This window comes from Nothobranchius furzeri, chromosome 6, assembly GCF_043380555.1.
Source record: "Nothobranchius furzeri strain GRZ-AD chromosome 6, NfurGRZ-RIMD1, whole genome shotgun sequence".
NCBI classification, from domain to species: domain Eukaryota; kingdom Metazoa; phylum Chordata; class Actinopteri; order Cyprinodontiformes; family Nothobranchiidae; genus Nothobranchius; species Nothobranchius furzeri.
Window position 1 is genome coordinate 64486093 of NC_091746.1, and position 26680 is coordinate 64512772.

The 26680-nt window shown below is 42.5% G+C and overlaps 1 protein-coding gene across 6 annotated transcripts; it reads left to right on the plus strand.

Annotated features, from left to right (window-relative positions):
* Positions 1–596: 596 nt before the first annotated feature.
* On the plus strand, positions 597–26430 carry c6h2orf42 (chromosome 6 C2orf42 homolog). 6 transcript variants are annotated; one of them, XR_008564034.2, is made up of 10 exons: positions 597–747; positions 1046–2149; positions 3020–3133; positions 3267–3374; positions 3590–3694; positions 6206–6313; positions 8839–8939; positions 14349–14464; positions 25731–25887; positions 25978–26116. XR_008564034.2 is itself a non-coding variant. In XM_070552800.1 (10 exons), the coding sequence occupies exons 1-10, from the start codon at positions 612–614 to the stop codon at positions 22039–22041; spliced, it is 1956 nt and encodes a 651-aa protein (XP_070408901.1). In that variant the 5' UTR covers positions 597–611; the 3' UTR covers positions 22042–22182. The 6 variants fall into 6 exon arrangements, 5 of the variants coding, with proteins under 5 accessions (XP_070408901.1, XP_015798625.3, XP_015798627.3 ...); XM_070552800.1 differs by lacking the exons at positions 25731–25887; positions 25978–26116 and adding exons at positions 18406–18456; positions 22029–22182; XM_015943139.3 differs by lacking the exon at positions 14349–14464 and having other exon boundaries at positions 25978–26430.
* Positions 26431–26680: the final 250 nt, after the last annotated feature.

Genomic DNA, 26680 nt, shown 5'->3' on the forward strand with positions numbered 1-26680 from the left:
AAATTCTCTGATTTTTCCATCATCCGTGGTTACCATTAGAATAAATACTATATATACGAACAGTTGAATGATTATTTTTTTGCATAGATAATGAATTTTGTCAAATCAAATAATACAAGTATGTATCATTATTATTACACAAAAACATTAAATATAAAGTGTTGCATAGAAAACTAAAACACTTGATTCCATTGTGGCCGTATAAAACAGTTATATGATACATAATATAGAACATCAGTGCCTTTTAACAGTAATTTTAGGCTAAAAGCAAAAACTTAAAATAATCTCACCTCGGGCCAGAGTAAATAAATAAGGTCTAATAATTTGCTCTATCCAGAAATAGTATTTTAACATGAAGAATGAAGCCACTCTTTGTCACCCTCGTCAGTGTAAATTCATTCAAATAAACCATCTCGTTCAAACAACAAACCTTGATGTCGAGTAACATAAAAACCAACACATTTCAATGTTTTATTTCTTTAATACTAACGATAAATACAAAGGTTTTTCCCATCGTTTACATTAAAAGCTACTATAATGTTGGAAATTAGATTTTCGTTGACAGCCCTGCCTAACATTTTTACATTTTTAAATCAACTATACTTCCCATAATGCAATGCTCAAAAAGTGCCCGCCCCTCCAATTTTTCCAACGTGATCTGTCCTGTCCAACCAGGAGAGCCGTTACAGGCGCAATGCGGGTTTCTGGATGTAAGGAGCAATGGCGACGGTCGAGACGATGTAGGAGGTGAGAGTGAAGCTCGATTCGACCAAACAGAGGCGGACTATTGGTAGTTAGAACATTTGTTTTTAAAATATTCATAGACGTATGCAGAAAAGAGTTGTCAGTGAAATGTTTGTTTCATTTACGGCCCGAACACGTAAACTGTTACACAGCTTATGGGGTTGTTGTGTACTTTTATTTTAAGTTTAACTTGTCAAAATAAAACATGAAGCACACTTTTAGATTGATATTAAAACGTAGTGGATATATTTTCCAGTATTCTCAACAAACACTTAAGCACGTGCTCTCTCTCTCTATCAAGGCCCCAAGATGGACAGAGAGGCCTCAGTATCCTCTTCCACCACCTCCTCCTCTGGCATTATCTCCTCTTCTCCTCCTCTTCAGACTTCTGTCAGTCAGTCCAATGTGTCTGCAAAAAAGCGAGAGTCCAGAAAGTCCACACCCACAACTCCTGCCTTCCTATCCAACCTGGGAAGGGCCACCCTGCGGGGCATTCGCAAGTGCCCTCAGTGTGGCGTGTATAATGGCACCCGTGGGCTCAGCTGCAAGAACAAGGCCTGTGGGGTGTCCCTCAGAAGTGTGTCATCAGTGAGTAGAAGCAGCAAGAAAGCTGCTGTGACAGTGGTGAAGGTGATAACGGACAGCGAGGAAAGGTCTGTGAAAGATCAGGAGGGAGGTGGAGGAGTTTTGGATGAGGGCCTGAGTGGTGGAGCGCACGTGTTTTCAGTGTGCCACAGAGGAAGAGGGGCCACGGCGACTCAATGGGGCTTTGTTGAGCTTGTTCCCACAGATACAGCGATAGCAACAGGGGACGGGACCACCTTGCTGACTCGCATCAACCTTGGTCGCTGCTTTTTACTGTCTTGCAGGCAGGGTCAAAGGTCAAGTCAGTCAGATTTGGCGACAGACAAACAATCGTCGTCTGACAGCCTTTGTGTCCACATCAAGCAAGCTGTAGAGTGTCAGAAATGTGCAACACCACTGACTTTAAAAAGCTCTGTTCTGGAGAGTTTACAGGTTTCCATTCAAGTCAGAGAGGAGCTGTGGAAGCTGGCTACAGAGTCTCCTGGGCCTCTGGTGCAACGCGTGTCTAAAAACACGCTGGTAGTGAAGTGCCACACGGACTCTCACCACCCTCTGGGCCTGCTGCATCTCTCTGTGGGAGCACCCAGGCTATCGGTGAATCAGATGAACGAGAGAAGCGTGTTCCACTGTGCCTGCCAGGTTAATGCTGCAAGGAACAAACCTGATGTGGATGGAGCTGGTGGATCAGCCATTTCTCCGTCTCCGCCCAGCTGTGGCACATTCCAGCCATGCCTTCACTTCTACGCCTGCGTCTGCGCCTTCGCGAGCAATGAAAAGCTGGCTTCAGAGTTTGCAGCTTTCATCAAATACTCTTCCAGTGGTACAGTAACCCGTCTTCTTGTCTTAGAATATGTTTAAAAACTGCAAACTTACTTTTTATCTAGTGGAAGTATTAAATACACTTCAGTCTTTATCTAGGAAAAAATCAGTCGGGATCCTTTGATGTTTAATTACATAAGAATCTTAGACTAAATAAATGACATAATTAGTAAACAAAGTACTACCAAGAATTGGTCATATTAGGGCAGCAGTAGCTCAGGAGGTTGAGCGGGTTGTCCAGTAATCAGAAGGTTGAAGTCCCGGCTCTGCCAGAGAATGCTGCTGTTGTGTCCTTGGGCAAGACACCCACCTTGCCCGCTGGTGGTGGTTGGAACGGACTGATGGTGCCTGTGCTTGGAGCCTTGCCTCTGTTAGTGTTCCCCAGGGCAGCTGTGGCTACTTGGTAGCTCATTATCACCAGGGTGTGAATGTGTGTGTGTGAAAGAATGAATGATACACTGTCGTGTAAAGCGCTTTGGAGTCCTCTGACTCAGAAAGGTGCTATACAGTTTAATGTCTCAATCAGCTGGCTGGGGGGTTGCCAATTTTCACTTTTTTGTTTTCAAATATAGACTGCAGTACCCATATGTGACCACCAGATGTCATTGTTACTTCACGCACCATTCAGTAATGTCCACTCCAGTTTATTACAGGTGTTAACAAAAGAAGAAATGATGATTGATTGAATAAAATAATGAATGAATTACGTGGATTTTATTTAAAAATGAAGTCAAAAATACAACAAATTAGAAGTGACTGAAAGAATAAAATCAACAAAAAGAATAGATCAACATTCCCAGAGTAATACTTTTTTGTTTCTGTATATTTTCTGTTGTTTTCTTTATTCTCACGTTTGCTTTTCTTCTCCCAGGTGTGCAGCAGAATATGTTGAGTGGAGTAACTGTCAGTGAGAAACCCCTGCAGCAGACTGAACCCAATAACTCTCACCATAAAGCCAAGAAGCTTCACCTGGATGTGTCTGCAGGTGTCTTCCCCGTGCCTTAAACCTTTCTGCTCTGAGCATTTATCACGTAAAAGTTGTTCTGAATCTTCTGTTGTCCTGCTTTTTCGTTCTGTCTTCTATCTTTTCCAACCGGTGTTTCTGTCGCTCTGCCAAGCCCCTTCAGTGGCCTTCTCTGCTGGGAGGAAAGAAGGAGTGTTGGCTTCTGGTCCGAGGAAAACCAGCCAGAGGAAAGCTGCTGGTGCTGGTGGGCTGAAGGCTGCAGGTGCTGCTTATCACATATTTTTTTCAGCATTTTGATTGTCTTAGACATCTTTGTTCTTTATAAATCCTCATCTGGCAGCAGTAATCCTGATGCATGTTCAAACTGACTCACTGCAAAAATGCTTTTAATTAACAGACAAAAACATCCAACAGGCCAATTTAGAGACTAAATAACTGAGTTAGACTTTTTAAAATCTGTGTTTTTTCTTGTTTCAGGAAGCGTTCAGTTTGTGGATGAGCATACGATGGTGATGGGCTTCCATCAGTGGCTGGCCAGCGTGACAGAGAGGATCCATCAGACAATGCACTACCAGTTTGATGGTAAGACCAGTGAAACCGAAGTCCTCTGAGAAAGAATGGAACAGAAATGCTCTTTATAAACCCGCAGAGAGGAAATCAAAATCAGGAAGCCTTTATTGTCTCTGTAGGTGAACACAGTGAAACTAGATGGCATTCAAGTGGTGGTTTTGACATAGATATAAGAAAAAGAGTAAAAATATAAACCTGTAAATAAAGTTTTACTGGATGCACTGATGTGCAAATAGCTTGATAGCTGGAGTAAGTACAGGGGACTGCCTTAGATTGGTTTAGGTCCTATTTCTGTGACCGCAGCTTTAATGTTATGATGGGTAGTGCTGCCTCCCCCTCTGCAGCTTTGACTTGTGGTGTTCCTCAGGGCTCTATTCTCGGACCCCTTTTATTTAATTTATATATTTTGCCCCTGGGTGACATTTTTAAAAAACACCACATTGACTACCATTTATATGCAGACGATTGCCAATTATATGCCTCTGTGAAGCCTAATGACTCCTTACAGCCCCTTGTTGAATGCTGCAATGATGTGAAGAGCTGTCTGTCTGAAAGCTTTCATTTGCTGAACGATGCCAAGACAGAGGCCATCATTTTCAGCCCTAAGACTTCTCAAAGTCCCCAACTGACCCTTCCTTTTATCACAAGTAGGTTGAAAACCCGTGTCACAAACTTAGGGGTTGTGATGGATGCTAAACTAAAAATGGACATTCATGTCAACCAGGTAGTTAAGACCTGTTTTTACCACCTGAGGCGTCCCTCTAAAGTGAAGCCCATTTTAAAAAGGCGTCATCTCCATTCAGTTGTCCATGCCTTCATTACTTCCCGTCTCGACTACTCTAATTCAGTGCTCTTTGGTATCTCCTCCTCCACTCTCACTCGACTTCAGCTTGTGCAGAACACAGCAGCTTGATTCTTGACTGGCACCAGGCAGCGAGAACACATCACACCGGTTTTAGCAAATCTCCATTGGCTCCCCTTCCATCTCCAGATAGAGTTTAAGATCCTGGTTTTTGTGTTTAAATCCCTCAATAACTTAGCACCTGGCTACTTGTCTGAGCTCATTCACCCTCATGTCCCTACAAGATCCCCCCGATCAGTCGACCAGCACCTCCTACATGTCCCTAGCTCCCGCTGTAAATCCCGCGGGGAGCGCGCCTTTTCGGTTTGTGCACCGAAGCTCTGGCACCACTTGCCCCTCCTGATCAGACTCTCTTCCTCTCTTTCCCTTTTTAAGTCTCGTTTAAAAACTCACTTTTATTCGTTGGCTTTTAATTCAGTCTAACTTATTCTCTTCTTTTCTTTTCGATTTCAATTACTCGATTTTAATGGATTTAGTTTTCATTTTTGATTGTTTTTATTGTGTGTTTTTGTTCAGCACTTTGGTCGCCTCTCATGCCGTGTTTAAATGTGCTATACAAATAAACTTGGTATGGTATGGTATCTATCTACCTGAGTAAGTAGTCTGAGTTAAAAGTGGATTTATTGTACTGATGATTGGCATTTTAGCTCTGATCACTGTTGAAACAGTTTTAGTTTATTTACTGGGCCAGGTTAAAATTCAGGTGTACCAGTAGCAGGTTACGGAGATGTGCAAATGTGCGTTTCACACAAATAGACAAAAACAAGAATGAAAGCCTGCACAGTAAGGATTTGTGCTTTTAAAATACAACCAACAGACGAGTATCTGTTGGAGAACATTTGGTTTAAATGCACGACCAACCTAGAACCGAGCTCATGCTGCAGTTTTCTGACTGTAAAACTGAGAAAATGAAGGTTGAACTTCTCTGTAAATGAGAGGGAAAAGCCGATGGAATCATAAAATCTGAGTCTGAGCTGCAGCTTTTCCGATCGAATGTCAGAGTTCCCGTTTTACCTCAACCCCTACGCGAGAGCGACTTTTTCTTCTATGGTAAAAATATATCAATATTTATGATAATCTCAAACACCGTCTTCTCCAAACAGCGTTTTCTGACCCACTGACGCTTGTTCTGGTTTGAGTTTGCTGTAGTTGAACGTTAAAACCACCAGAAGGTTCTGAAAACAACAATTAACAAGATCTACAGATTATTAAACATATATTTTTTCCTCTTATAGTTTAAAAGCGTCAGGGGAAGCATGGTGGAGCAGTTGGCATTGTTAACGTGCAGCAAGAAGGTTGCAGGTTTGAATCCCAGCTGCAGCTTGTGGAGTTGTCATGTTCTCCTCCTCCCACAGATGAAAAACACGCGTGCCAGCTTAATTGGAAAACTAAATTGTTCCTTGGTGTGAGTGAGCGTGTGACTGGTGGTTTGTCTCGTGTCCCTGTAACTGACGGGAGACCTGTCCAGGGTGTTCCTCGTCTCTTGCTCGATGCCTGCTGGAGTTGGACACTATCTGGACCTTACTGAGCAAAAAGCGGAAATGAATGAAAACTAGTTGAAAAGCTTTTAAATAAAAGTACATTAATGAAAGATCCACAAAAATCATGGAAAGTTTAATGAAGTGCTGTGAGACATAAAAAGGTAATTTCCCCCTCGTTAGGAAAGCCAGATCCTCTGGTCTACCACATTCCTCAGGAATTCTTCAACGCCCTGCAGCAGCGTTTGTCTCTGGGATCCAAGAAGAGAAGACTACCAAACCTTACCACAGGTGAAAACCTATTTATTCGTCACATCATTTTATTATTTATTATTGTTAGTACACCAGTTCAGCTGGAGAACTGAAGGGATGGGGTTAGGGGTGTATTTATTTTTGGAAGTGTTTTGGATTTGGAAACATACAAAAACCGTATTTCTGATTGTACAAAGATTATGTAAATTCAAAGAAAATTGAAAGTTGAGTAAAAAGATGGTTGGCTTGTTACCCGTCCCTTGCCACTTTGGCGCTCTATGCAGAAACCATATTTTGAGCCCCCCCCATCATGAACCATCATGGTTCCATGACAGAATGTGTCCAACTCTGCATTCAACTGCCCTCCATGTCTGAGAGATGGTAACTTTTATATAGCTCAAAAACAGACATTCAGTCAGATCTCTTACTCCAAGCTTGCCTTTATGAAAAGGCAAAGACGCATGTGGGGAGATTCGGTTCTGAAGGTTATGCCCTTCCTTCTGACAGCTGCAACCCAGTCATCTCTTTGTTAGTTTTCCTACTTTCTGTCCAGTACCTCTTATCCAAACAGGGAATAAAAACAAATATTACGTCGTTATGAAGTTTTTGCTTTGTGTAATTGTGTGGCCTGACATGTCGGCCCTTCATTCAACACTAGTGTACCATATTCTGCAGGTTTATAAGCTCACAACACACAAAGCGACCAAAGCTTCTGCTGTTTTTACACTCAGCTATCCCATCATGCAACGCGCTACAGCACCCGACACGTCATCTGACAATGCCCGATACTTGCATGTCCACCCTTGCGCCCTTCAGTTGCGCATTCCTGGCCAGGGATGCGAGTATGTAGGGTGTCCCAATTCCAATCCCGAAGTGTGGAATGTGACCACACCTCTTTTGCATTCTTGATCCGCACTTCACCGAAGTCCGCATTGATGTGGACTTCGGCCAAGATTATTACACACCATCGATTGTTGCATGGGAATTTTGAGAAGAAGGTGGAGCAATGGCTCAAATTCCTTTTCTGAAAATATGTATTTTTAAACTAAAGTAGTTAATTTTAAGAAGAAAAATTGTTTTCATGTTCAATTCAAGTTTCTTTATATAGCGCCAAATCACGACAAGAGTCGTCTCAAGGCACTTCACACAGTATACATTCCAATAAAGGTCAGTTCATTAAGCCAATCAGAAAAAGTTTCCTATATAAGGAACCCAGCAGATTGCATCGAGTAACTGACTAGTGTTAGTGTCTTTATAGCAATCCTCATACTAAGCAAGCATTTAGCGACAGTGGAGAGGAAAACTCCCTTTTAAAAGGAAGAAACCTCCAGAGGATCCTGGCTCAGTATAAGCAGCCATCCACCACGACTCACTGGGGATCGAGAAGACAGAGTAGACACACACGCACGCACGCACGCACGCACGCACGCACGCACGCACGCACGCACGCACACACACACACACACACACACACACACACACACACACACACACACACACACACACACACACACACACACACATTATAATCACACAGTGTGTGATTATAGAACAAAGTAATCCAGTGTGGAAAGTGGTCAGTGTGTCCTCCAGCAGTCTAAGCCTATAGCAGCATAACTACAGAGATAACTCTGGATAACCTAGCCTTTTAGATGGAAGCATGTTGGAGGCAGGGCAAAGGAGAGCCGTCTTTACCGACTGTATTCTCCAACTCCCTCTACTCCCCCACTTGTCCAGATCTGGGCTAATATCAGATTTAAACCATAGGCCCTATCAAATAAACATGTTTTAAGCCTAGTCTTAAAAGTAGACAAGGTGTCTGCCTCATGGACTAAAACTGGGAGCTGGTTTCATAAGAGAGGAGCCTGATGGCTAAAAGATCAGCCTCCCATCCTATTTTTAGATATTCTGGGAACCACCTGAATGTTTTAGACGTAAGATTTAATGTGGCCATCAATGAACTTAAATTGAATCAAATAATATATTTTTTGAAAGTTGTTAATAAAGATTTTTTTAAAATGTAGCACAACCAGTGACTGACCGGCATGTCGGCATGCATCAAGAACACAATGCTCCCTGTCCCAATTGGACCCACTTGTGTTCTATGCACCTGAAGCCGTAAGGCACACCTTTGTCAAAGTACACTTCCCAGAAGGGCGCAGGGCACAGTGTGAGTATTGGGATTGGGCCTCTATCAGTGCTCATCATGAGGAGCGCCTCAAGGAAGAGAATGCGCCCTCTTGCGTAGGATGACCCCCCCCCCCCCCCCAATGGGCCCAATGCACAGCACACATTCTGCATATAGGTAGGGGCTGCGCTGGTTAATGATTTGAAACATTTCACTTTTTAATAAAATGTTTTTCACTATAAAACCAGTCTCAGAAGGTCCACATCATCTTTTAGTCATTAGTTAAACACCCCTGCTTTAGATTGAAAAAATTACAAATCTTTTCCATATTTTATAAAACGTTTGAGCTTCAACTAATGTTTAAAATACAGGTAAAATAATTGTATGAATTAAAATATGTGAATGGATATTCTCTTTTCCTTTTTGTGGAGTTCAGCATTCGTAAAAAACGATGGGCTTCCTCTTGGATCCTTCACCAAGTATACCTGGCATGTCACCAACCTGCTGCACGTCAAACACATTTTCGACACCCCAGAGGTAATTTGCTCCTGCTTGGGATGGGGTGGGGTGTCCTTCATGGAGACCTGAAATGAAGGTGTTATTTTTGAGGCATGGCAGCCCGCCTTGTAACTGGAGGGTTGGAGGTTCACTTTCCACTCAGTCTGTTGCAGTTGTGTCCTTGGGCAATGCACTTCACCCACTTTGCTGCAGGTGGTGGTTGGAGGGACCTGGCGGCACTCAGCCAGTTAGCCTCAGGACTGCTGTAGCAACATTGTTGTTCATTACCAACAGTTGTGATGTAAAGTGCTTTGGGTGGTTCAAGGATTAATACCTTATAAACAGGGCTTGAATTACACACAGGCTTCTGGGGGATCCCAGAGTTACTGGGGGTTGAGTGTCATTCGTCCCATCCCCTCTGAGAGTGGGATCTTAAAATCTGGCCAAAGCTGACATACAATAGCATTTTAGCTACTTAGCTACAGCGAGGTATTAAACAATCTTAAAAGTTTCTCATCAGTAGCTACATAGTAAGGTTGGTTGTGTTTTGTTGAAAGAGGTGGGACTTAATCTCATTTATTAAAAGCAGACATACAGCTGAGCCAGAGTCTTAAATTTCTCATCTAGCCTGACTTTTAGCTTTAGTTTCTACTTCAAACGGTAGGATGGCACTTTTAGGTTAATAACGGTAGTCTATTACCACTTACACACTAGCATCGGCTCCACTCCGCTTGGCCCGTCCCAGCCTGACCGTGTTCGTTCCACACCGTCTAAGGAATGCGGACATGAGTGAACACATGGGTGGTCTTCACAATTGGCGTGAAAAATAGATATCAGTGATGTCATGAGCGCATCTCTGAACACATGGGCGGGGCAAAGGAGTGTGAAGAAGTCCGCGGTGTCTCCATTAATAAACAACGGCGGCCGGAGCAGTCTTGCTTTTGGAGATCTGACTCTAGTATTGCATCCTGCTTTGCTGTGTCTGGCAGCACTGTGTGTGTGTGTTTGTGTGTTTGCGCATGCTCCTCACGGCAGTGAGAGAAAAACAGTTTCAGTCAGAGGCTCGTTGACTCCACAGCATCCAGAACGATAATGAGTCGTGCATGGGGGTAGCCTCTGCGGGCTGATTCTATTTGCAATTGGAGGGACCTCCTTACAGTAGGCATGGTTTTTAGCCGGTCAACCAGTCAGCAGTAAGTGTCTTGGACCAATAGGGCTCCAGGGAGCTTGTCTTGGGAAGAGAGCTGAAAAGTTTGCGCGCGGGAAAGTCCAAGGCTCCATGCTACCTGCATCAGTGTCTTGAGTTCTGTGGCTCCACTGAAGCCTAGACTTCCCAGAGCGAGATCAGAGCCGTGGCTGAACTAGTATACATGCTTATTAAGGCGGAAATGTCAATTAGCAGAAAAGATACATCCATGTATACTGACCGACCAGTATATATGGATGTTCTCCTCATAAAATTCATATAAACACAAATAATAATACTAGGCGTTTAAAGGCTATGAACCAAAGACAAAATAAGCCAGAGGTGAAGGTTTATGCATTTAACAAAAAATGTCATAGATCAGTGGTTCCCAAACTTATTTAGCTGCGCACCCCCTCCTATGTCCCGACCATGTCGACGCACCCCCCAGCCCCCACATCAGGGCATGTGTGTGTATATATATATATATATATATATATATATATATATATATATATATATATATATCAGGCGTCAAGCTAAACAGACAGGGTTAAAAAAATATGATCAAACTTTTTCCCCATCACTTTCATTTTTTAAATAGTAATTAATAAGCATTCGATACCATTACAATTTCCTTTGATTTAATTTTAAATAAATATTTAGAGTAGCACATAAACAATACAATTTAACGGTTTTCTTAAAATAGGAACGTTTAACCTGTGCGGCCAGAGCGCTCTCCTTCCTTCTGCTCTGCGTAAACCTGAGCTGATCACCTACTTGTGCGTAATCAAATGTCTATAGGGGAAAAGATGGAAAAGATATTTTGGCTCAGACCGACTTATTGCTGTTTTATGGTGTGGCTGAATCTGCGATCCGCTGCCATGCGGACTGGAATAACAAATGCTGCAGTAACATGAGTTGTAGTCAGGTTCGGAGTCACTGGCTGGAGCTGACCGGACTTTAATACGTCATCCCAAAATAGAAGATAATATCTTAATTTGACCTTGAATGAAAAATGTTATAAAACCTCTTAAAAGTTTTTATCACGGAGGAGGCAGCGCTGATTTCTGTCTTCAGTCTGAAGGCGTGCCGGAGTTTGCGCAGCGTGCGCGCTTATTGAATCTGTGTGTGTGTGCGCGTGCGCGGCACAGCTCCATGAGCCGCTCAAGTCACCGCGTCTCGTTATCGGCGCTATTTAAACCAGTGTTACTTCTGCCCAGCCCTGATGTGCTCACTTGTGCACCCGTGAGCCATGGTTCCGCTGGAACGCGTCTGATCTCTGACAGACGCACTCTGAACTTCAGATCTTCAGTGCGCAGTTAATAGCCTGAATGGGAATCATTTCTTGATTTATTTAGTTACATCCACAATGTTCTGTGTGTGAGGTTTACAATGTCAGAACACCTGCATGAGACAGGGTGTTAATGACATCTGCCAGAATGACTCGCCACCTTCAGATTCCTCCAACACCGTTAAAAATGATCAAATACGGAACATATCGGCGAGCGCAGGCCAGAGTGCTGAAGCTTGGCGCATTGTTATTATGAAGCTAGGGCACATGCGGAGGACACACGCGCAAAAATATACTTGTTTTCAATTACATTTATTGGGCCCACTTACGTTTTCTTAGGCCCACCCACAAATGAGTTTCTGGATATGCAAATGGTGATATATGACAGACTTCTCTGAGCTCCGCAGCCATTACACTTTTCACCTCGTGCACCCCCTAGCGGCAGCTTGCGCACCCCTGGGGGTGCGCGCACTACACTTATGATCATTAGGGCTGATGTGAAATCTAATCCAGATTAGTCCAGGTCAGAATTATCATCTCATCTCTCTCATGATCAGCAGCAGCTGGATGTTTATGGCCACAAAATTTCAAGTGCAGCACACTCCTTTTATGTCTTGTGTTTGCTCACGATCCATATTTCCATTTAGAAGCCGTCTCCTCCATGGATGTACCTACCTGTCAGAGCATTTAACCACTGGTTGGTCAGCTGATGCTGCTGATGGTGACGCATGGTGCATCTCGCGGCAGTGATGCGCCTTTTGTGTAAAATGCGGCCCTTCGTGGAGCTCGTGCCAGACTGTGGATGACTGATGTTTGAGGACACACAGATATCTTTTCAAAAATCTCTGAGATTTCGACTAATGAATACCTGGAAAATTTACCAGTATGCACTGTACCCTAGAAAAAGTACTGGCATGCTGAAAGGTTATTTTTAGAAGTGGCGGCGGTGCTGGTACCGGTCCAATGCACTGCTCTCTGTTCCTAAAGGATGAGTCTGATGATCTTATCATCAGACCCTGATCATCGTGATCCGTTACTGACAGCCACTGTTTCTCCCTCCCCAACCCACCCTACGTGCCCAGCATTGCGCGCTGCGCGATAATTAAACTGGCCCAAAAACTCCACCTCAAACTGGTTCTCCCAACATGACCACATATTGGCCAGCCTGGACATGCATCTGTGGCCAGAGCTTTCTTCTTTTTCAATCCCTCCTTTTCTGCTTCACCTTTCCTGGTCCGTCTAGGTCCATTTTGCCTCTGGGGCCAAAGGTGCGGCAATCACTGAGTGAGCCAATTTTAACGGCCAGGCCACCAGGAAATCCCCCGTTTCTCTGACACTGAAGAGATGTGTGCAATTTTACACCCCCCCCCCCCCCCCTCCCGTCAAAAGCAGCACTGAGATCTAACAAGACTAGAACAGACACAAGATTCTTATCTGAGGCCATGAGAATATCATTTGTAACTTTCACTAATGCGGTTTCAGTGCTGTGATACTCTCTAAAACCGGACAGAAATTCCTCAAACAGATCATTAGTGTTTAGATGCTCACATACTTGGATGGCCACTTTTTTCTCAAGGAGTTTGGATAAAAATGGAAGGTTAGATATTGGTCTATAATTCATTGGGTCATCTGGATCCAGAGAAGATTTCTTAAGTAAAGGTTTGATTACAGCAACCTTAAAATCCTGAGGTACATACCCATTTACTAAGGATAGATTGATTATATTTAGAATGGGATCAGTAACCAAAAGAAATGCATCTTTAAATAATTTGGTTGGAATTGGATCTAAAATGCAAGTTGAAGGTTTAGATGAAGCTAATATTTTTGATAACTCTGAAAGTTCAACTAGATCAAAACAATTCAAACTCAGATGAGGTTCTACAGTTACCTCTGATGCTGCCTCACTTACTGAGGAAGAAGAAATCACATTAGGGAGGATGATAATGATTTAGTTTCTAATAGAATTAATTTTAATTAACTGAGGCTCCCTATTGTGTTTCATTTTTAATAAAGTTTCAATTAAATCTTGGATACTGGAAATAGCATCCTCTCAGAAAGTAATTGCGCCATTCTCATGATTGTGCCCAGTACCCGTGCTACGATGATGATGATGATGATTGATGATCAACATATAATGTATATGCATGCTACAAGCTGCAGCCAAGTGTACTTGGCGATAAGCAAACTGCAGTGGGTCCTGATATGTCCTAGTTTGCTTATTCAAGTGGACCAACAGGAGTCTTTCCAGGACCTTCATGATGTGGGATGTCAGGGCAACGGGTCTGTAGTCGTCATTGACTGATGGGCAAGTTTTCTTTGGAACTGGAACAAGGCAGGATAACTTCCACAGGACTGGGACCTTCTCCTGGGCCAGGCTGAGGTTGAAGAGGTGCTGCAGAATCCCACAGAGATGCTCTGCACAGGCCTTCAGTACTCTGGGGCTGACACCATCTGGACCTGCAGCCTTGTTCCTGTTCAGTCTCTCCAGCCGCCTCTTCACCTGACTTCTAGAGACATATAGGTGGGAGGGGGAGGTAAATGGGGCAGCAGCATCTCCTGACTTGGTTGAAGACAGATTTATAGAACCAGAAGAGTCTATGACTGCGTTAGAGGACAAAAGAGCTGGCGTGTGACAGGAAAATGTTGGATTAGAGGTGGATGGGATGTCTGATTGGCTGGGGACAGGCGAGGAGGATGCTGGGTTTGTTCCTGAACTGAACCTACAGAAGCAGCCCCACCTCCATTTACAGCCGTTTTCAACATCCATCGATGAAAGACAAGTTGGTAAGGGGGATCAAGCATAAGGAGGGGGCCCCACTATTTTATTAAGAGGGGCAGCACTTATGTCTGCAGCAATCACTTCATGGCTGATGATTACGTGCTGGGACGTGTTAGCTGCCTTAACTCGGATACGGTACCAGGTCTGTTCTTCTGGAACAACTTCAGGTACTAATAGGGAGTCTGTGTTCAGTGTCACAATCAGCAGTTTGTGAAGCAGAGCATACAGAAACTGGAAAACCAGAAGCTGGAGAGGGCACAGAAGGCGACAAGGCTGGACCATGATTATGCCACGTCACCCCCCCACAGGTAAGTTGTTTGACGCAAACTGCTAAAAAGTGAGCTTTTGTATGTGTTCATGTTGCGCTTAGTGGGCTGCCACCAAGGCAAAAAAAAATTAGAGTGATGCCACGTTAACAGTTTATTGTTCAAGCAAGGGGGGCGTTCACTGTTTCGCCCTTTTCACTTGGAGGTGTGGCGTGAGAGCATGTAAGGAGGGACAAATGTGTGTGTCTCATGCTCAATGCGTGAGAGTTGGCAGCCATGCTTCATGTAAACTAGTGTTTGTAGTTGAAGCAAATCAATTATTACAGGTTGTTCCAAATCAAAGAAATTAGGTTGAATTTTTTACTTAATGTAAATATTTTTACTAAATCTAAGCAGAAAAATTTAAGTTGATGTCTTTGAATGGTTAAGCAAATTTATATTTTTTTAACTTGCCTTAAACAAATAATTGTAGTTGTCATAATGTAAATGTTAGGGGTGTAACGGTTCACGGAGGGGTGTTGATTCGGTTCGGTCCACTTGCGTACTGTTTCGGTTTATTTTTTCCGTTAAATAATTAATTTTTATTTCCATGATTTAAGTGCAGCGGATAAAAGTTTCTAGGCGAGATTTCGCACGGACGCTGCATTGAGTGATGCATGATGGCAGATGGCCCAATCTCCTTTTAAAAAATGTGATCTGCAAATTCTGATGAACACAGTTCAGAGCGGATCAAACCAGCCAGCTGTCGCTGCTACTGTGGAGCCTGTAGAGACGCTGAACGGAACGTCGCGTCACCCCTCCCTCCCTTTTCTCACACTGTGCAGGCACGCAGCAGCAAAAATGTAAACAAACGTGTCTGCTGAACTTTCCGCCTGGGACAGTTGATGTAAAGAAGAAACTGGGCGGTGTAAGGTGAGTTTTTAAGGCTCGCTGCAGAAATAAAAACACGAGCATCAACAAACGCAACACATATCTGCATGAGCGTGACACTCATAGCTGCTCAAATAACCTGTGAAATAATTAAAGGCATCATGCTAGATCAGCAGCCTGTGATGATACCTGGTTCTGCTCACTATAGCAACCACTTTAGATATTAAATAAATATAATAATAATATACCGAAAATTAATTGAACCGAACTCCTCAAAACACTGAGCCAAGCCGAATACGATTTTAGCGTGCCGTTACACCCCTAGAAAATATTGTGGCATCTGTCGTGCTACGACAGTCAATGGGTGGAACAGGAAGCTAACAGCTAGCAGCAAGATTGAACAACACCAGCTAACTGCCTCTTACACCACGTTACTGCAAACAGTCAGTGAGAGGGAAACACAAGGAGCTGATTACAGAGCTTTTAGTTGCAGCGAAACGGCACAGCGGTCCTATGCCTGATCTCCTCACTTACGGTACCAACTAGACACAAGTAACACCACATTTGCAACAGTGATTGAAGTAATCACTAAGAACCCCACCCCCCACAACAAACATGCACAAACACCCCAAAATAGAACAAAATAACTAAGAACACGAATACCTACAATGTACCTTAACCACTGCAGCTCATGCAGGTCATTACAATATAGTATGACATATAAACTTACATTTTAAAATGACAATGTGTAGTTTTTACCCTTAGTCTCTGGAAATATCCATCAAAATGTTGTTGAAAAAGAATTAAATGATGCCCAGTTGTTGAAAAACATTGGCGGCTTTATAACATACAATCATAAAAATTTGGTATAAAATACATGGGCACAGGTCTAAGTCTCCGGGCAGCACCATATTAGACTGATGTTTCCCTCTACACGAGCCCGTGAGGACAAAATGCATTTACTGACTTAAACGGTTACAAAACTTTCACCATTCATGAATGTTGTTTTACACATTTACGTCTTCACTCGTTGCCAGTGATGAAAGGGAGTCTGATGACTTGTCATTTTGCTGCAGGCTGCATGAGTTAACGAAGTACTTTGTAAGGTCACAACACAAAAAAAATGTTTTCTTGCAATGATTTAGGTATGTATTCCCCTATCAACAGGGAAAATACACCTCACCACTTTAAATTTCACTCATAACACATTTGTTTTTATGAACATTTATTGTTCAATGAACATATTTTCACCCAGAATGATAACACTACATTTATTTAAAGTCCAACAACAGTATTGTTCTTTCAAACGCAGAGGGGGGAACTTTTTACTTTTGTCCTGATTACATATTTTGTTCATTTTTCTTGTTTGTTCTTGCCCATCGCTTTAAAATGGAAGCTCTGGTTTGAGGCTAAAAAAAAGAAAAATGAAACCACCATAACTAAGTTTTGAGGAGTGCGCATGCAAATCACACTCAACCTAATAAAAGTGCTTTGCTAAAATCAAAAATGTCACTTTGTACATTAGAGTCATGTAAAATAAAAAATGTATCCATAGGCATAAATTAGTTTAAAATAGCAAACTAATATTTTTAACTAATGGAATTTAAAAATAACACATTAAATGAATGACATACGTGTTTTCTTTTTTCAGTGTACCATACATCTAATTAAATATTCAGTATTATCATATATATGTTGTTAGAACATTATATATTGTTTCAAAGTGATTTTTATTGTAAGCACTTAAAAATTATATTATTAGAAGATGATCATGTTGTAATGTGGTTTCACTGTAATTTTATTTTTCATGGGTGGCAGCTCTACATTCCTGTATCATATTGCTTTGTCTTCCGTGGTCTTCAGTGATCAATTTTAAATGTTATTATTTTATTTTTTTTAACTCGTCCTGTCCAGCATCATAGAAGTAGGATGGTGGACTGCTGCTTTGCGCCGAGCAAGTTTGCCTAGCTAAGAGGAACTGTGTGGTCCATAATAACTTTATTTGAATATTACTGTATCTAGATGTTATTGCTACACATGACAAAGGAGATCAGAGCAGTAGAGAGAAGTAAACAGGAGAGTAAAACAAACCCAATAGCCTTGGGGGCTGTTCCAGAGAGCGAGCTAATCCCAAAATCCCGGTTTAAGAGCCCCATCATCGTTTTGACGAACGTGGCTAGACTGAAACCCCACTCATTCACCATGGTAACACTTGTTGGAGAACAAACCTGCTCCGTGGCAGGCTAGCAGCTAGGCTTGCTGAAGTTTAGTGAATATAATTGGATGAGGTGTGTTACTGCCCATTTTTCTTGTCGGTGGCTTGCAGCAATGAGGTGGTGAATTAGCGCCACCACTGGCCCACAGCGGTAACCGCTTTGTTCTTGATGGCAAAATAATTAATAAATGTGGAGTTTAAACTTTTAAAATTGGGTTCTAATTAGATTTACATCTTAACATTTTTGGATTTAATCTTCATTTGCAGCCAAGAGCATTTGAGTGTACTGATGTTGTTCCTGATGTCAGCATCATTAATACATATAATGATATTTCAACTTTTGTCTAGATGGACCCATATAATTAACGTGCTGTCCTCTTTATGAATATGTTAAAAGAGCCTTAAACTATTTTACAGCTGCTAACATTGAAGCAAGCGTCCACTTAGTGGTTCTATTAGAATACGCTGCTTTTTCAGGGAAGTTGAGGCCGCGGTGAGTTTTATTGTACAGACCCTGGTTTGGACTCCCTATTAGAACGTGTTTTCTATTTTATGGTGGGATGGAATTGCCGTACTTGTTTTCCTGTGACAACACACTCTCCTTGTAGGTTCCCGTTATTCAGTGGTTTTGAATACTAGGGCGAGAGTTACTGGAGGCCAACGCAGCTGACCATTATTTGGGTCCTATCAGGATTAATTTGCGCCTCTGTCAGCAATGTGGGCGGTGGTAACTAGAAAATGATTCCTGTTAGGTGATCAGGCTAACATGGATTTATCAATTAATCTAATTGATCCACCCTTTGAAATGGTTCCATCCCATGCTAAACAGAGACTTTTTCACACGTGCAGAACAGAGCCTGTTTGAACCAACTAACCATTATGGTTTATTACCCCTTAGGATGTCCCACTGCAATAGGGAGGAGGAGAGACTAAGCTCTCATTACCTAAGGTATCTTTTCTTATCTGTCACAACCTGAAACAAGTCCTGAAGTACAGGTACAAGCAATAAGGTGGCTTACCTTTGCTACCAGGTCTGGTCGGGGCTCCCACTCAAAGGCTAAAAGAGTCCTTTAAGAATCGAGAACGAGGATTCTTTTTCCAAAAATTTTATTTCAAAATCAAAAAATACAAAAAGCGTAAAGCTAAGACTAAATATCCCCTTACGAGGATGCTGCTTCTAAATCTCTCTCTGAGAACAACTGCTCTCATCAACTCTCCTCCAGTACACACACACACTTCTGACTACTTCTAACTGCTCATGTATATCATTCTCACCCCCAAATTCCACTACCTCCGCTCCGCTGCGCTCCGCTCCGACACGAACGCCGGAGCAAAATCGGTCCCTTTGTAGTCAGTCAGAGCAATTCCACTACTGCGGCCGTGCTCCGGCAGTGCGGCGCCGTGCGCCGCCCTCTGTTCCGGCGTCCGGCAAAAATAGAATCGATCCTATTTTTGCCGGACGCCGGAGCACCTCCACAGTCAATGGACAGAAATTACAAATGCCCAACAGGAAAAGGAGCGAGCACAACTTCCGTTTTTCACAATACATCGATAAACAAAAGGCGTTTTTTGTTTCATATGCACAGGTTTAACAACTTTTAACAACTATCAGTGGCGGCTGAAGTTTAAATGCACAAAAATAAGCCATAAATACAGTTTCCACTATCAAAGTAGTCACACTTTGTTGATCCAAACACTGCTGATCTCTCAACACAAATGATGGGCAGATTAAACAGTTCATTTCGATGCTTCTCCCGCACAACGGGTGTTTGGATCTAACTTCCGCGTTTATTGCTCGGACTGTATCGCAAGATCTTGAAAATCCCGCGCATGCTTGTTTGCCCACCTCAGGTCTCCGCACCGGAGCAGAGCCGTTGTAAAGCGGGTAGCAGTAAAAATTGAGTTCGGAAGCGAGCGGCTGCGGAGGGCGGGGGCGGAGCGGAGGTAGTGGAATTTTGGGGTAAAAACTGCAAAGCAATGCATTTTCCATTGTATAGCATTTTCATGTTACAAGCACTTTTTCAGAGTGAAGCAATTTGCATTACATATATCAGTCAATCACAAGACAGCCAAACAATGTGATCATTGTATTTTGTAAGATGGTTTCAGGTTCACCCAACGTTCAAACTCCCCCTCGGAGGGCTTCACATATTGTGATGTTTCCTTCAGTTGGCCCACTTCTCGTTTTCACCTGCCTGATTCCACTCGCATCAGCAGGCTCCCGCTTATCTTTGCTTTCCTTGTGACCTCTCCCATTGTGACCTCTTCCTTTGTGACCTCCTTTATTACCTTCTGTGGTTCTGGCATGCGGGAGCTTGCAACAACATAATACATGTGTAAAAGGAAATACTTAATTGATGTGACTGTAAATGTTATCAGCATGTACTCTGGTCACACGTGTCAATAGGGTTGGGCATCGTTTCATTTTGAACAATTCCAATTCCGATTCCAATTCCTCGTTTCGATTCCGGTTCCAATCAATTCCCGATTCTGATTCTTTCAAGACATGACATGCTTTACATGAGCCAGCTAACCACAGGTCGTACTTGATGAAGTAATCTTAACTTCAACATGAATTTTAAATCTATGAACAACAACATCATCTTCATTTAGACAAAAACATGTTCTAGAGAAAAAAAAGAAAAAGACTTGCAGCACAACCAGTGTGTTTGTTTCTGACCACAACCAAAGTCTGGAAGAAGCCTCTGGGATGAGAGGCTAAATGTCTCCAACATATCCAGAAACGTCCAGCTGTTTTCAGCTAAAACTCTCAGGATGATCATGTCCAGGATGACTGAGAACTACACCTCCACGCTGCAGCAGCATTCAGTCAGAACAGAAAGTGAAACTTAAATGTAGCTGCTGTCAGTAACAGTCTAACAGATTTTAAACATTAAAACTCTCAACAGAAATAGTTCAGAAAGGAAATTAAAATGTTCACAACTTTGTGTGTGATTTATTATTATTATAATTATTTATTGTGGCAGAAGCTGGTGTGGTCCACCACAGAGAAGCTGCTCTAGCATGATGACTTTATTCTACAGGTTATTGATCAGCCCTCTGACACACACACACACACACACACACACACACACACACACACACACACACACACACACACACACACACACACACACACACACACACACACACACACACACACACACACACACACACATATGTTGGTGAGCGGCTGCGTCTGACTGCTGACGCTCCATGTGTGTTGTTATTTCTGCAGTGAGACAAACTCATCTCACACCGTCCAGAGTTTGTTCTTTAAAGCTTTTATTAAATCCACCGTGTTGATGTATTTTAACAAGTTTCCTGTACGCTCCAGGAGCAAAAGTTTACTTTACGGAGTAAAAGTTCGGTTAACGCGTTTGTTTATATTTGGCCGCTGCGCGCCGGGTGGGGGGAGGGGGGACTCGGTGCTGCACACAGACAGCTGGTGTGATCAGCTCTGCATAGCGTTGATCACAATTTGCAGATTACATTTATTTTTCACGGAGATCGGCTGTGGATTCCTCTTCCGTCAGCATTCTAGGAATCGAAACTAGGAATCAAAATAAAAAACTTTGAACGATTCTGGGAAAAACTAACAGTTGGAACCGGTTCCAATCGATGCTCGATGCCCAACCCAAATTCTAAATGACATATGTGATGTTTTTACGTTGGTGTGTAACATAAGAGCTAAATATTTGTGACAAACAGTTTACAGCGTTACCTTTAGGGTCACATGACCACTACAAACATATGTTCTTAAAACTCACAGCTGCTCAGCAAAAACAAAGTCCTCGAGTCTCTAAACATTCAGACTCTGGAGCAGAACATGAGAACGACACATACATGATGAAAACTTGAATAAAATGCGTGGAGAAAAAAAGAGCTAAAGTGAACTTCTCACGTTGCTATGGAAACTTGTAAATCCTTAGCGTTCTAACTAAATAACTAGCTACACAGCTTTAATCAAGTAACTAGCTGTCTCTATTTGAGTTCTAATATCTTTGTAGTCCTCTTAGGCATGAATGAATAATTATTCCTCCATCTGGATGAAGAATGAGGCTGTCCTTTACTTCCATTCTCATTTATCAAGCATCGATTAACGGGGGCTGCCTATGAACGCACGTGTGCCTCGCTTGCCGCTCCTCGCTTGAATTATAGGGGATTGAATCCCCCTGAGAACTGTTCATGGAGCCGGCGAAGCCTGTAGGAATGGGGAGCGTTTTGTCAAGCAGGGATTTATCAAGAAAGCCCCGATGTTCTAAACTCGCTTTCTGTAAACCCCCCCCCCCCCCGAAAAGTGAGACCAAAAATAAATAAATAACTACGTAATGAATCACAACAGCAATAACAGATACTATTTACATGTAAGTGTGTATTCTATCATCGTATGCGGATAAAAGCTAAATGTTTGTCAACACGGGGTCTATATTTTCAATAGATTTCTATACATTTGGTGAATTTCAGTGAGTTTTATTGATGACTGAATTAATTCTGCCTCTTTAATTGTTTTTACCAAAGGTGCTTTAGATGAGACAGCGGAGATCATTCAAGACTTGGAGGCCAAACAGGAGAGTGTGGCCATACCGCCGCTAATCGTCGTCAGTCAATGCTGTGCTTCTGATACTCAAATAAGATTCTACACAAAACTGCCATCGGTGTGTGTGTGTTCAGGATCTTGTGGGAACACATTGCTCCTTCTGCTTCTCGGCTGATTTACTGGAGCAAAGCAAGGAGGATGGGTGAGGAAGCCAAGGGAGACACAGAACCCAGCCCCTCTAGCAGCATGCTGTTAATGAATGAATTCCTCATGTACTGTATGCGAATCACTGCTGGCGTGAAGGAGCAGCTCCTAGCTGACATGTTCCAATGTAGTGTTGCCACAGTTAGCAGAGTGACCTTCACTTGGACCAATTACCTCTTCTTAATTCTGGGGACACTTTCTATTTGGATGTCTAGGGAAAAAATAAGATCAGACATGCCAGAGACGTTCAAAAAGCACTGTCCCAACGTCCGTGTGATCCTGGACTGAGATTGCTGTGACCACACCCTCCTCACTCATTGTGCAATCTAAAAAGTTTTCCCACCACAAGACCAAAAAAAAAAAGTGAATGCCCTTATTGGAGTCAGCCCCCATGGTTTTGTGTCCTTCTATTCCCAGCTGCACTCTGGATGCATCTCTGGCAAGACGATAACACGACTCTGGAATCCTTCAGCTGCTGGAGCCACGTGATGAGGTGATGGCCAACAAGGGCTTTGTCATTGATGATCTCCTTTCTGATGTTAGAGCAAAACGTATAATCCCCGCCTTCAAGCACTCTGCTCCATGTATTTCAGAAGACACAGAGAAGACACAAGCCATTGCTCTCAGGAAAGTCGCCAGGGCAATAATGGGACAGATTAAATCCAATCAGATCTGGGACTCACCCATTCCGCTCACTCTGATCGGCACAGTCAGCCAGATGTGGCCCAAATGCTGCGTGATGGTCAGTTTTCAAGGACCTCAATCCTGTGAAGAGCATTTTGCTCACACTGTCGGAAATGGTTACAAAATATCTGTAAAGTACTTTCTTAACATTTCTGATTTAATTCTGTGGGACTTGCATTCATTTTTTACTGTTTACATTTAACTCCCTCTTGGTCAATGATCCGTTTTTGGGGTATGAATGACAATTTGCCGTCACTACTACGGAAGTTAAAGCAGAAGATTTCAAGGTGATTTTTTTTCACACTAGGTGTATTTATTTATTTTTTTAATGAATAGTTTAGGCATTTCTTACTCATGTGCATTGTATGTTTTTTATTTATTTGTTCAATGGACATTCTTTTATTTTTCTTTGTACTGCTCCTGTAATGAAGATGATTGCTCCTCTGACACGATTTATCCACTGAGACAATAAAAGGATTTTATTTTCTATTCTCTTCTCTTTTGTTCCAAAACACATCCGCACCATGCCAAAGCACCAAATAAAGGTTGGTGTCAAAACATGAACTTGAAATGGTTCTCCATGCCTGTATCTCCTCTCGTCTAGATTACTGTAACACACTCTTCACATGTTTTAACAAAAATGCCCTTGACCGCCTTCAGTTGGTTCAGAACTCTGCAGCGAGGCTCCTAACTGGAGCAAACAGAAGAGCTCACATCACTCCTATTCTAATGTCTCTGCACTGGTTACCCATTAACTTTAGAGTTCATTTTAGAATCCTGACTATAACTTTCAATGCTCTACATGGTCAATCAAACAATAAATATTTGTTTAGCACCATCCACTGCCTTTGCAGGCGCCCAAGGTGCTGAACATAAAATACAGTAAAAACACAGATAGCAATTAAAAGGAGGTAAAAGCAACATACAGACATAAAAGCACCATACAAAATGTAAACAAGGAGCATAAAAACATACAACCAGGTCACATAAAAGCCAAACGATAAAAATGAGTCTTCAAACGACTCTTAAAAACCTGCAGTGAAGGTCACAGTTTATTATCGAGTGAAAGCTCATTCCAGAGAGAAGGAGCCAAGACCGAGAAAGCCCAATCACCTCTAGACCGGACCTAGTTTGTGGGACAGTCAGTAGCTCCAGATCAGCTGAATGTAGAGTCCGTGATGGGGTATGCCTTTTTATTAATGCTGCCAAGTATGGTGGGGCACCACCATAAAGAAACCTGGAAGACTTGGCACATAATTTTAAACTTTGCCCAAAAACCTATAGGGAGCCATTGTAATGAGGCCAGCACAGGAGTGATATGTGCCGACCTCCTTGTCCCTGTCAGAAATCTGGCCACAGAGTTCTGAACCAACTGTAGACGACAGTGCTGCCTGACTTAGACCAACATATAAAGCATTGCAATAGTCGAGCGAGCCTGGATAAAACAAATGTGTGGTCAAGCTCCTCCCTATATTACTGAACTTGGGGCAGCAGTAGCTCAACAGGTTGAGCGGGTTGTCCAGTAATCGGAAGGTTGCAGGTTCAATCCCAGCTCCGGACAGTTGTGTCCTTGGGCAAGACACTTAACCCACCTTGCCTGCTGATGGTGGTCGGAGGGACCGGTGGCGCCTGTGCTCGGCAGCCTCCCCTCTGTCAGTGCGCCCCAGGGCAGCTGTGGCTACATCGTAGCTCATCACATCAGTGTGTGAATGAGTGTGTGAATGGATGAATGATACACTGTAGTGTAAAGGGCTTTGGAGTCCTTACTCTGAGAGGCGCTATACAAGTGCGGGTCATTTATCATTTATCATTAACTGTTAAAGCCTTATGCTCCAACCCGAGCCCTCAGGTCCACACACCAGAACCTTCTAGAAGTTCCAAAGACCAGATATAAAAGTCGAGGTGATCGCTCTTTGCAGGCTGTTGCACCCCGACTTTGGAATTACTTTGTGATTCTATGTCTATGATAAGTAAGTAAATTTTATTTACATAGCACTTATCACAGACATATAATCCCAAAGTGCTTCACATAGATCAAAACAAAATAAAACATGAAATAGATCAACATCAGAAAAAAATGGCCATAAAATTATAAAAGAAAACAAAAGATTTATGTAAAATCAGCTTTAAATAAAAGGGTCTTTAGCTGTTTTTTTAAAGTGTCCAGACTGTTAATGCTACGTAAGGCTAAAGGAAGATCATTCCAAGTGCTATATAAAAATTTACTTATTTACTTCACTTTGTTATTTCTATTAAATGTAATCCTTTTTTTTATTTTAGTTCCCCTTTTGTTAGAAATTTCTTTTAAACAAAGAATTATTGGGCAATTGTAAAAGGCTTGTAGTGTAGACGACCCATGCTGACTGAAGTCTGATCAAGTGAGAAACGTGTTGGCGTAGAAGAAGAAGAAAGTATCATTTCTATAGCACCTCTCAAGATAAAAATCACTAGGCGCTCCAGCTTGTTTTCTCTAAGTGACAGCGCCCTGAAACGGCTCATTCTGGAAGGTTCTGAAACTGTCTAGGATAAAAGTGCTAAAATAGCTTCATTAAATGAATGACATGAGACTGATTTATGCAACAACCTTTATAACTTTATTACTTTTGATGTCATACATTCATGATTTTATCATCACACCCATGGACTTGGACTGATGAGTATTTGAATTTGTTTGTATAAAACCTGACAAGAGTCAATATGAAGACGATGATTAGCATAAAAGGCAGCAAAGCTGAGACACATTTAAGAATTCAGAAACTGGTTTAACACAAAATTTTACCTCTTATCGTCACCAGCTGCCACTGGAGTTCTCTCAGAGCTTTGTGAAGAACGTAGACGGTTCCTACTCACGTTTTCAACGCCCCGATCCGCCGCCTGAGCCAGAATCGCAGGACAAGACAGATCGACCGCAGCCGATACGACCGATGGAGCTCTGCACCTTCCTTAAAGTTGGTGGGTGTTTTTTTTTTTCATTCGTTAGGAAGTTTTGACAATGCTGGAGTTTCGGGTTTGCTCTTAATTCACATTTTATGCCTCTGCCAGGACCGAGCTCAGCAGATCAGGAGGCCGGCCCATTTGTGATCGAGTGGATCCCCGATGTTTTGCCCCGCTGTCAGATGGGAGAGCTCAGGATCAGCTTTGAGTTTGGCCACCGGCAGAGCGGCCAGCCGGAGAACTCCGAGAAAGCTACGGAAAAAAAGGCTCACAGCAAGTCAGACTGTCCTCAAACCAAAGCAGAAGATCCTGTTGAAGTTCATCAGATGGTTCTTTAATGTTCCTGTTACTTCCACTTTAATCAGATTTGGTTGATGTTTGGGCTGGGTCTGCACAAGCCTGATGTCAAGAGGTCAATCCTAACAATAAATCTAAACATTTTTGACTTTTTCCCCAACACTGACCTTCTGAGACTTTTAAAACTAGTAAAATCAAATGAATTACACTGAGAATCAGCGTTGTTTGTTTTACGATGTAAAAATAAATAAATAATAAAACTCATGGTTCAAAATGTCTTTACTGGGAGAATAGAAAAGCCACTTTACAACATGGCTTGCCTTATAAATGTCTGATCATTAATTTTTTTCCTCCAAGTAATTATTAAGTGTTTACTAGAAAATTCCTGAAGAAATTATAAAAGGGGACTTGCCCGCTGGCACAAGATGGTGGCCATGTGTCATAGAGGCCCGAAGTCGTGGTATTAGGGTGACGTTGGGGTGATCACCCCCAATCATGATGTTGCTTCCCACGG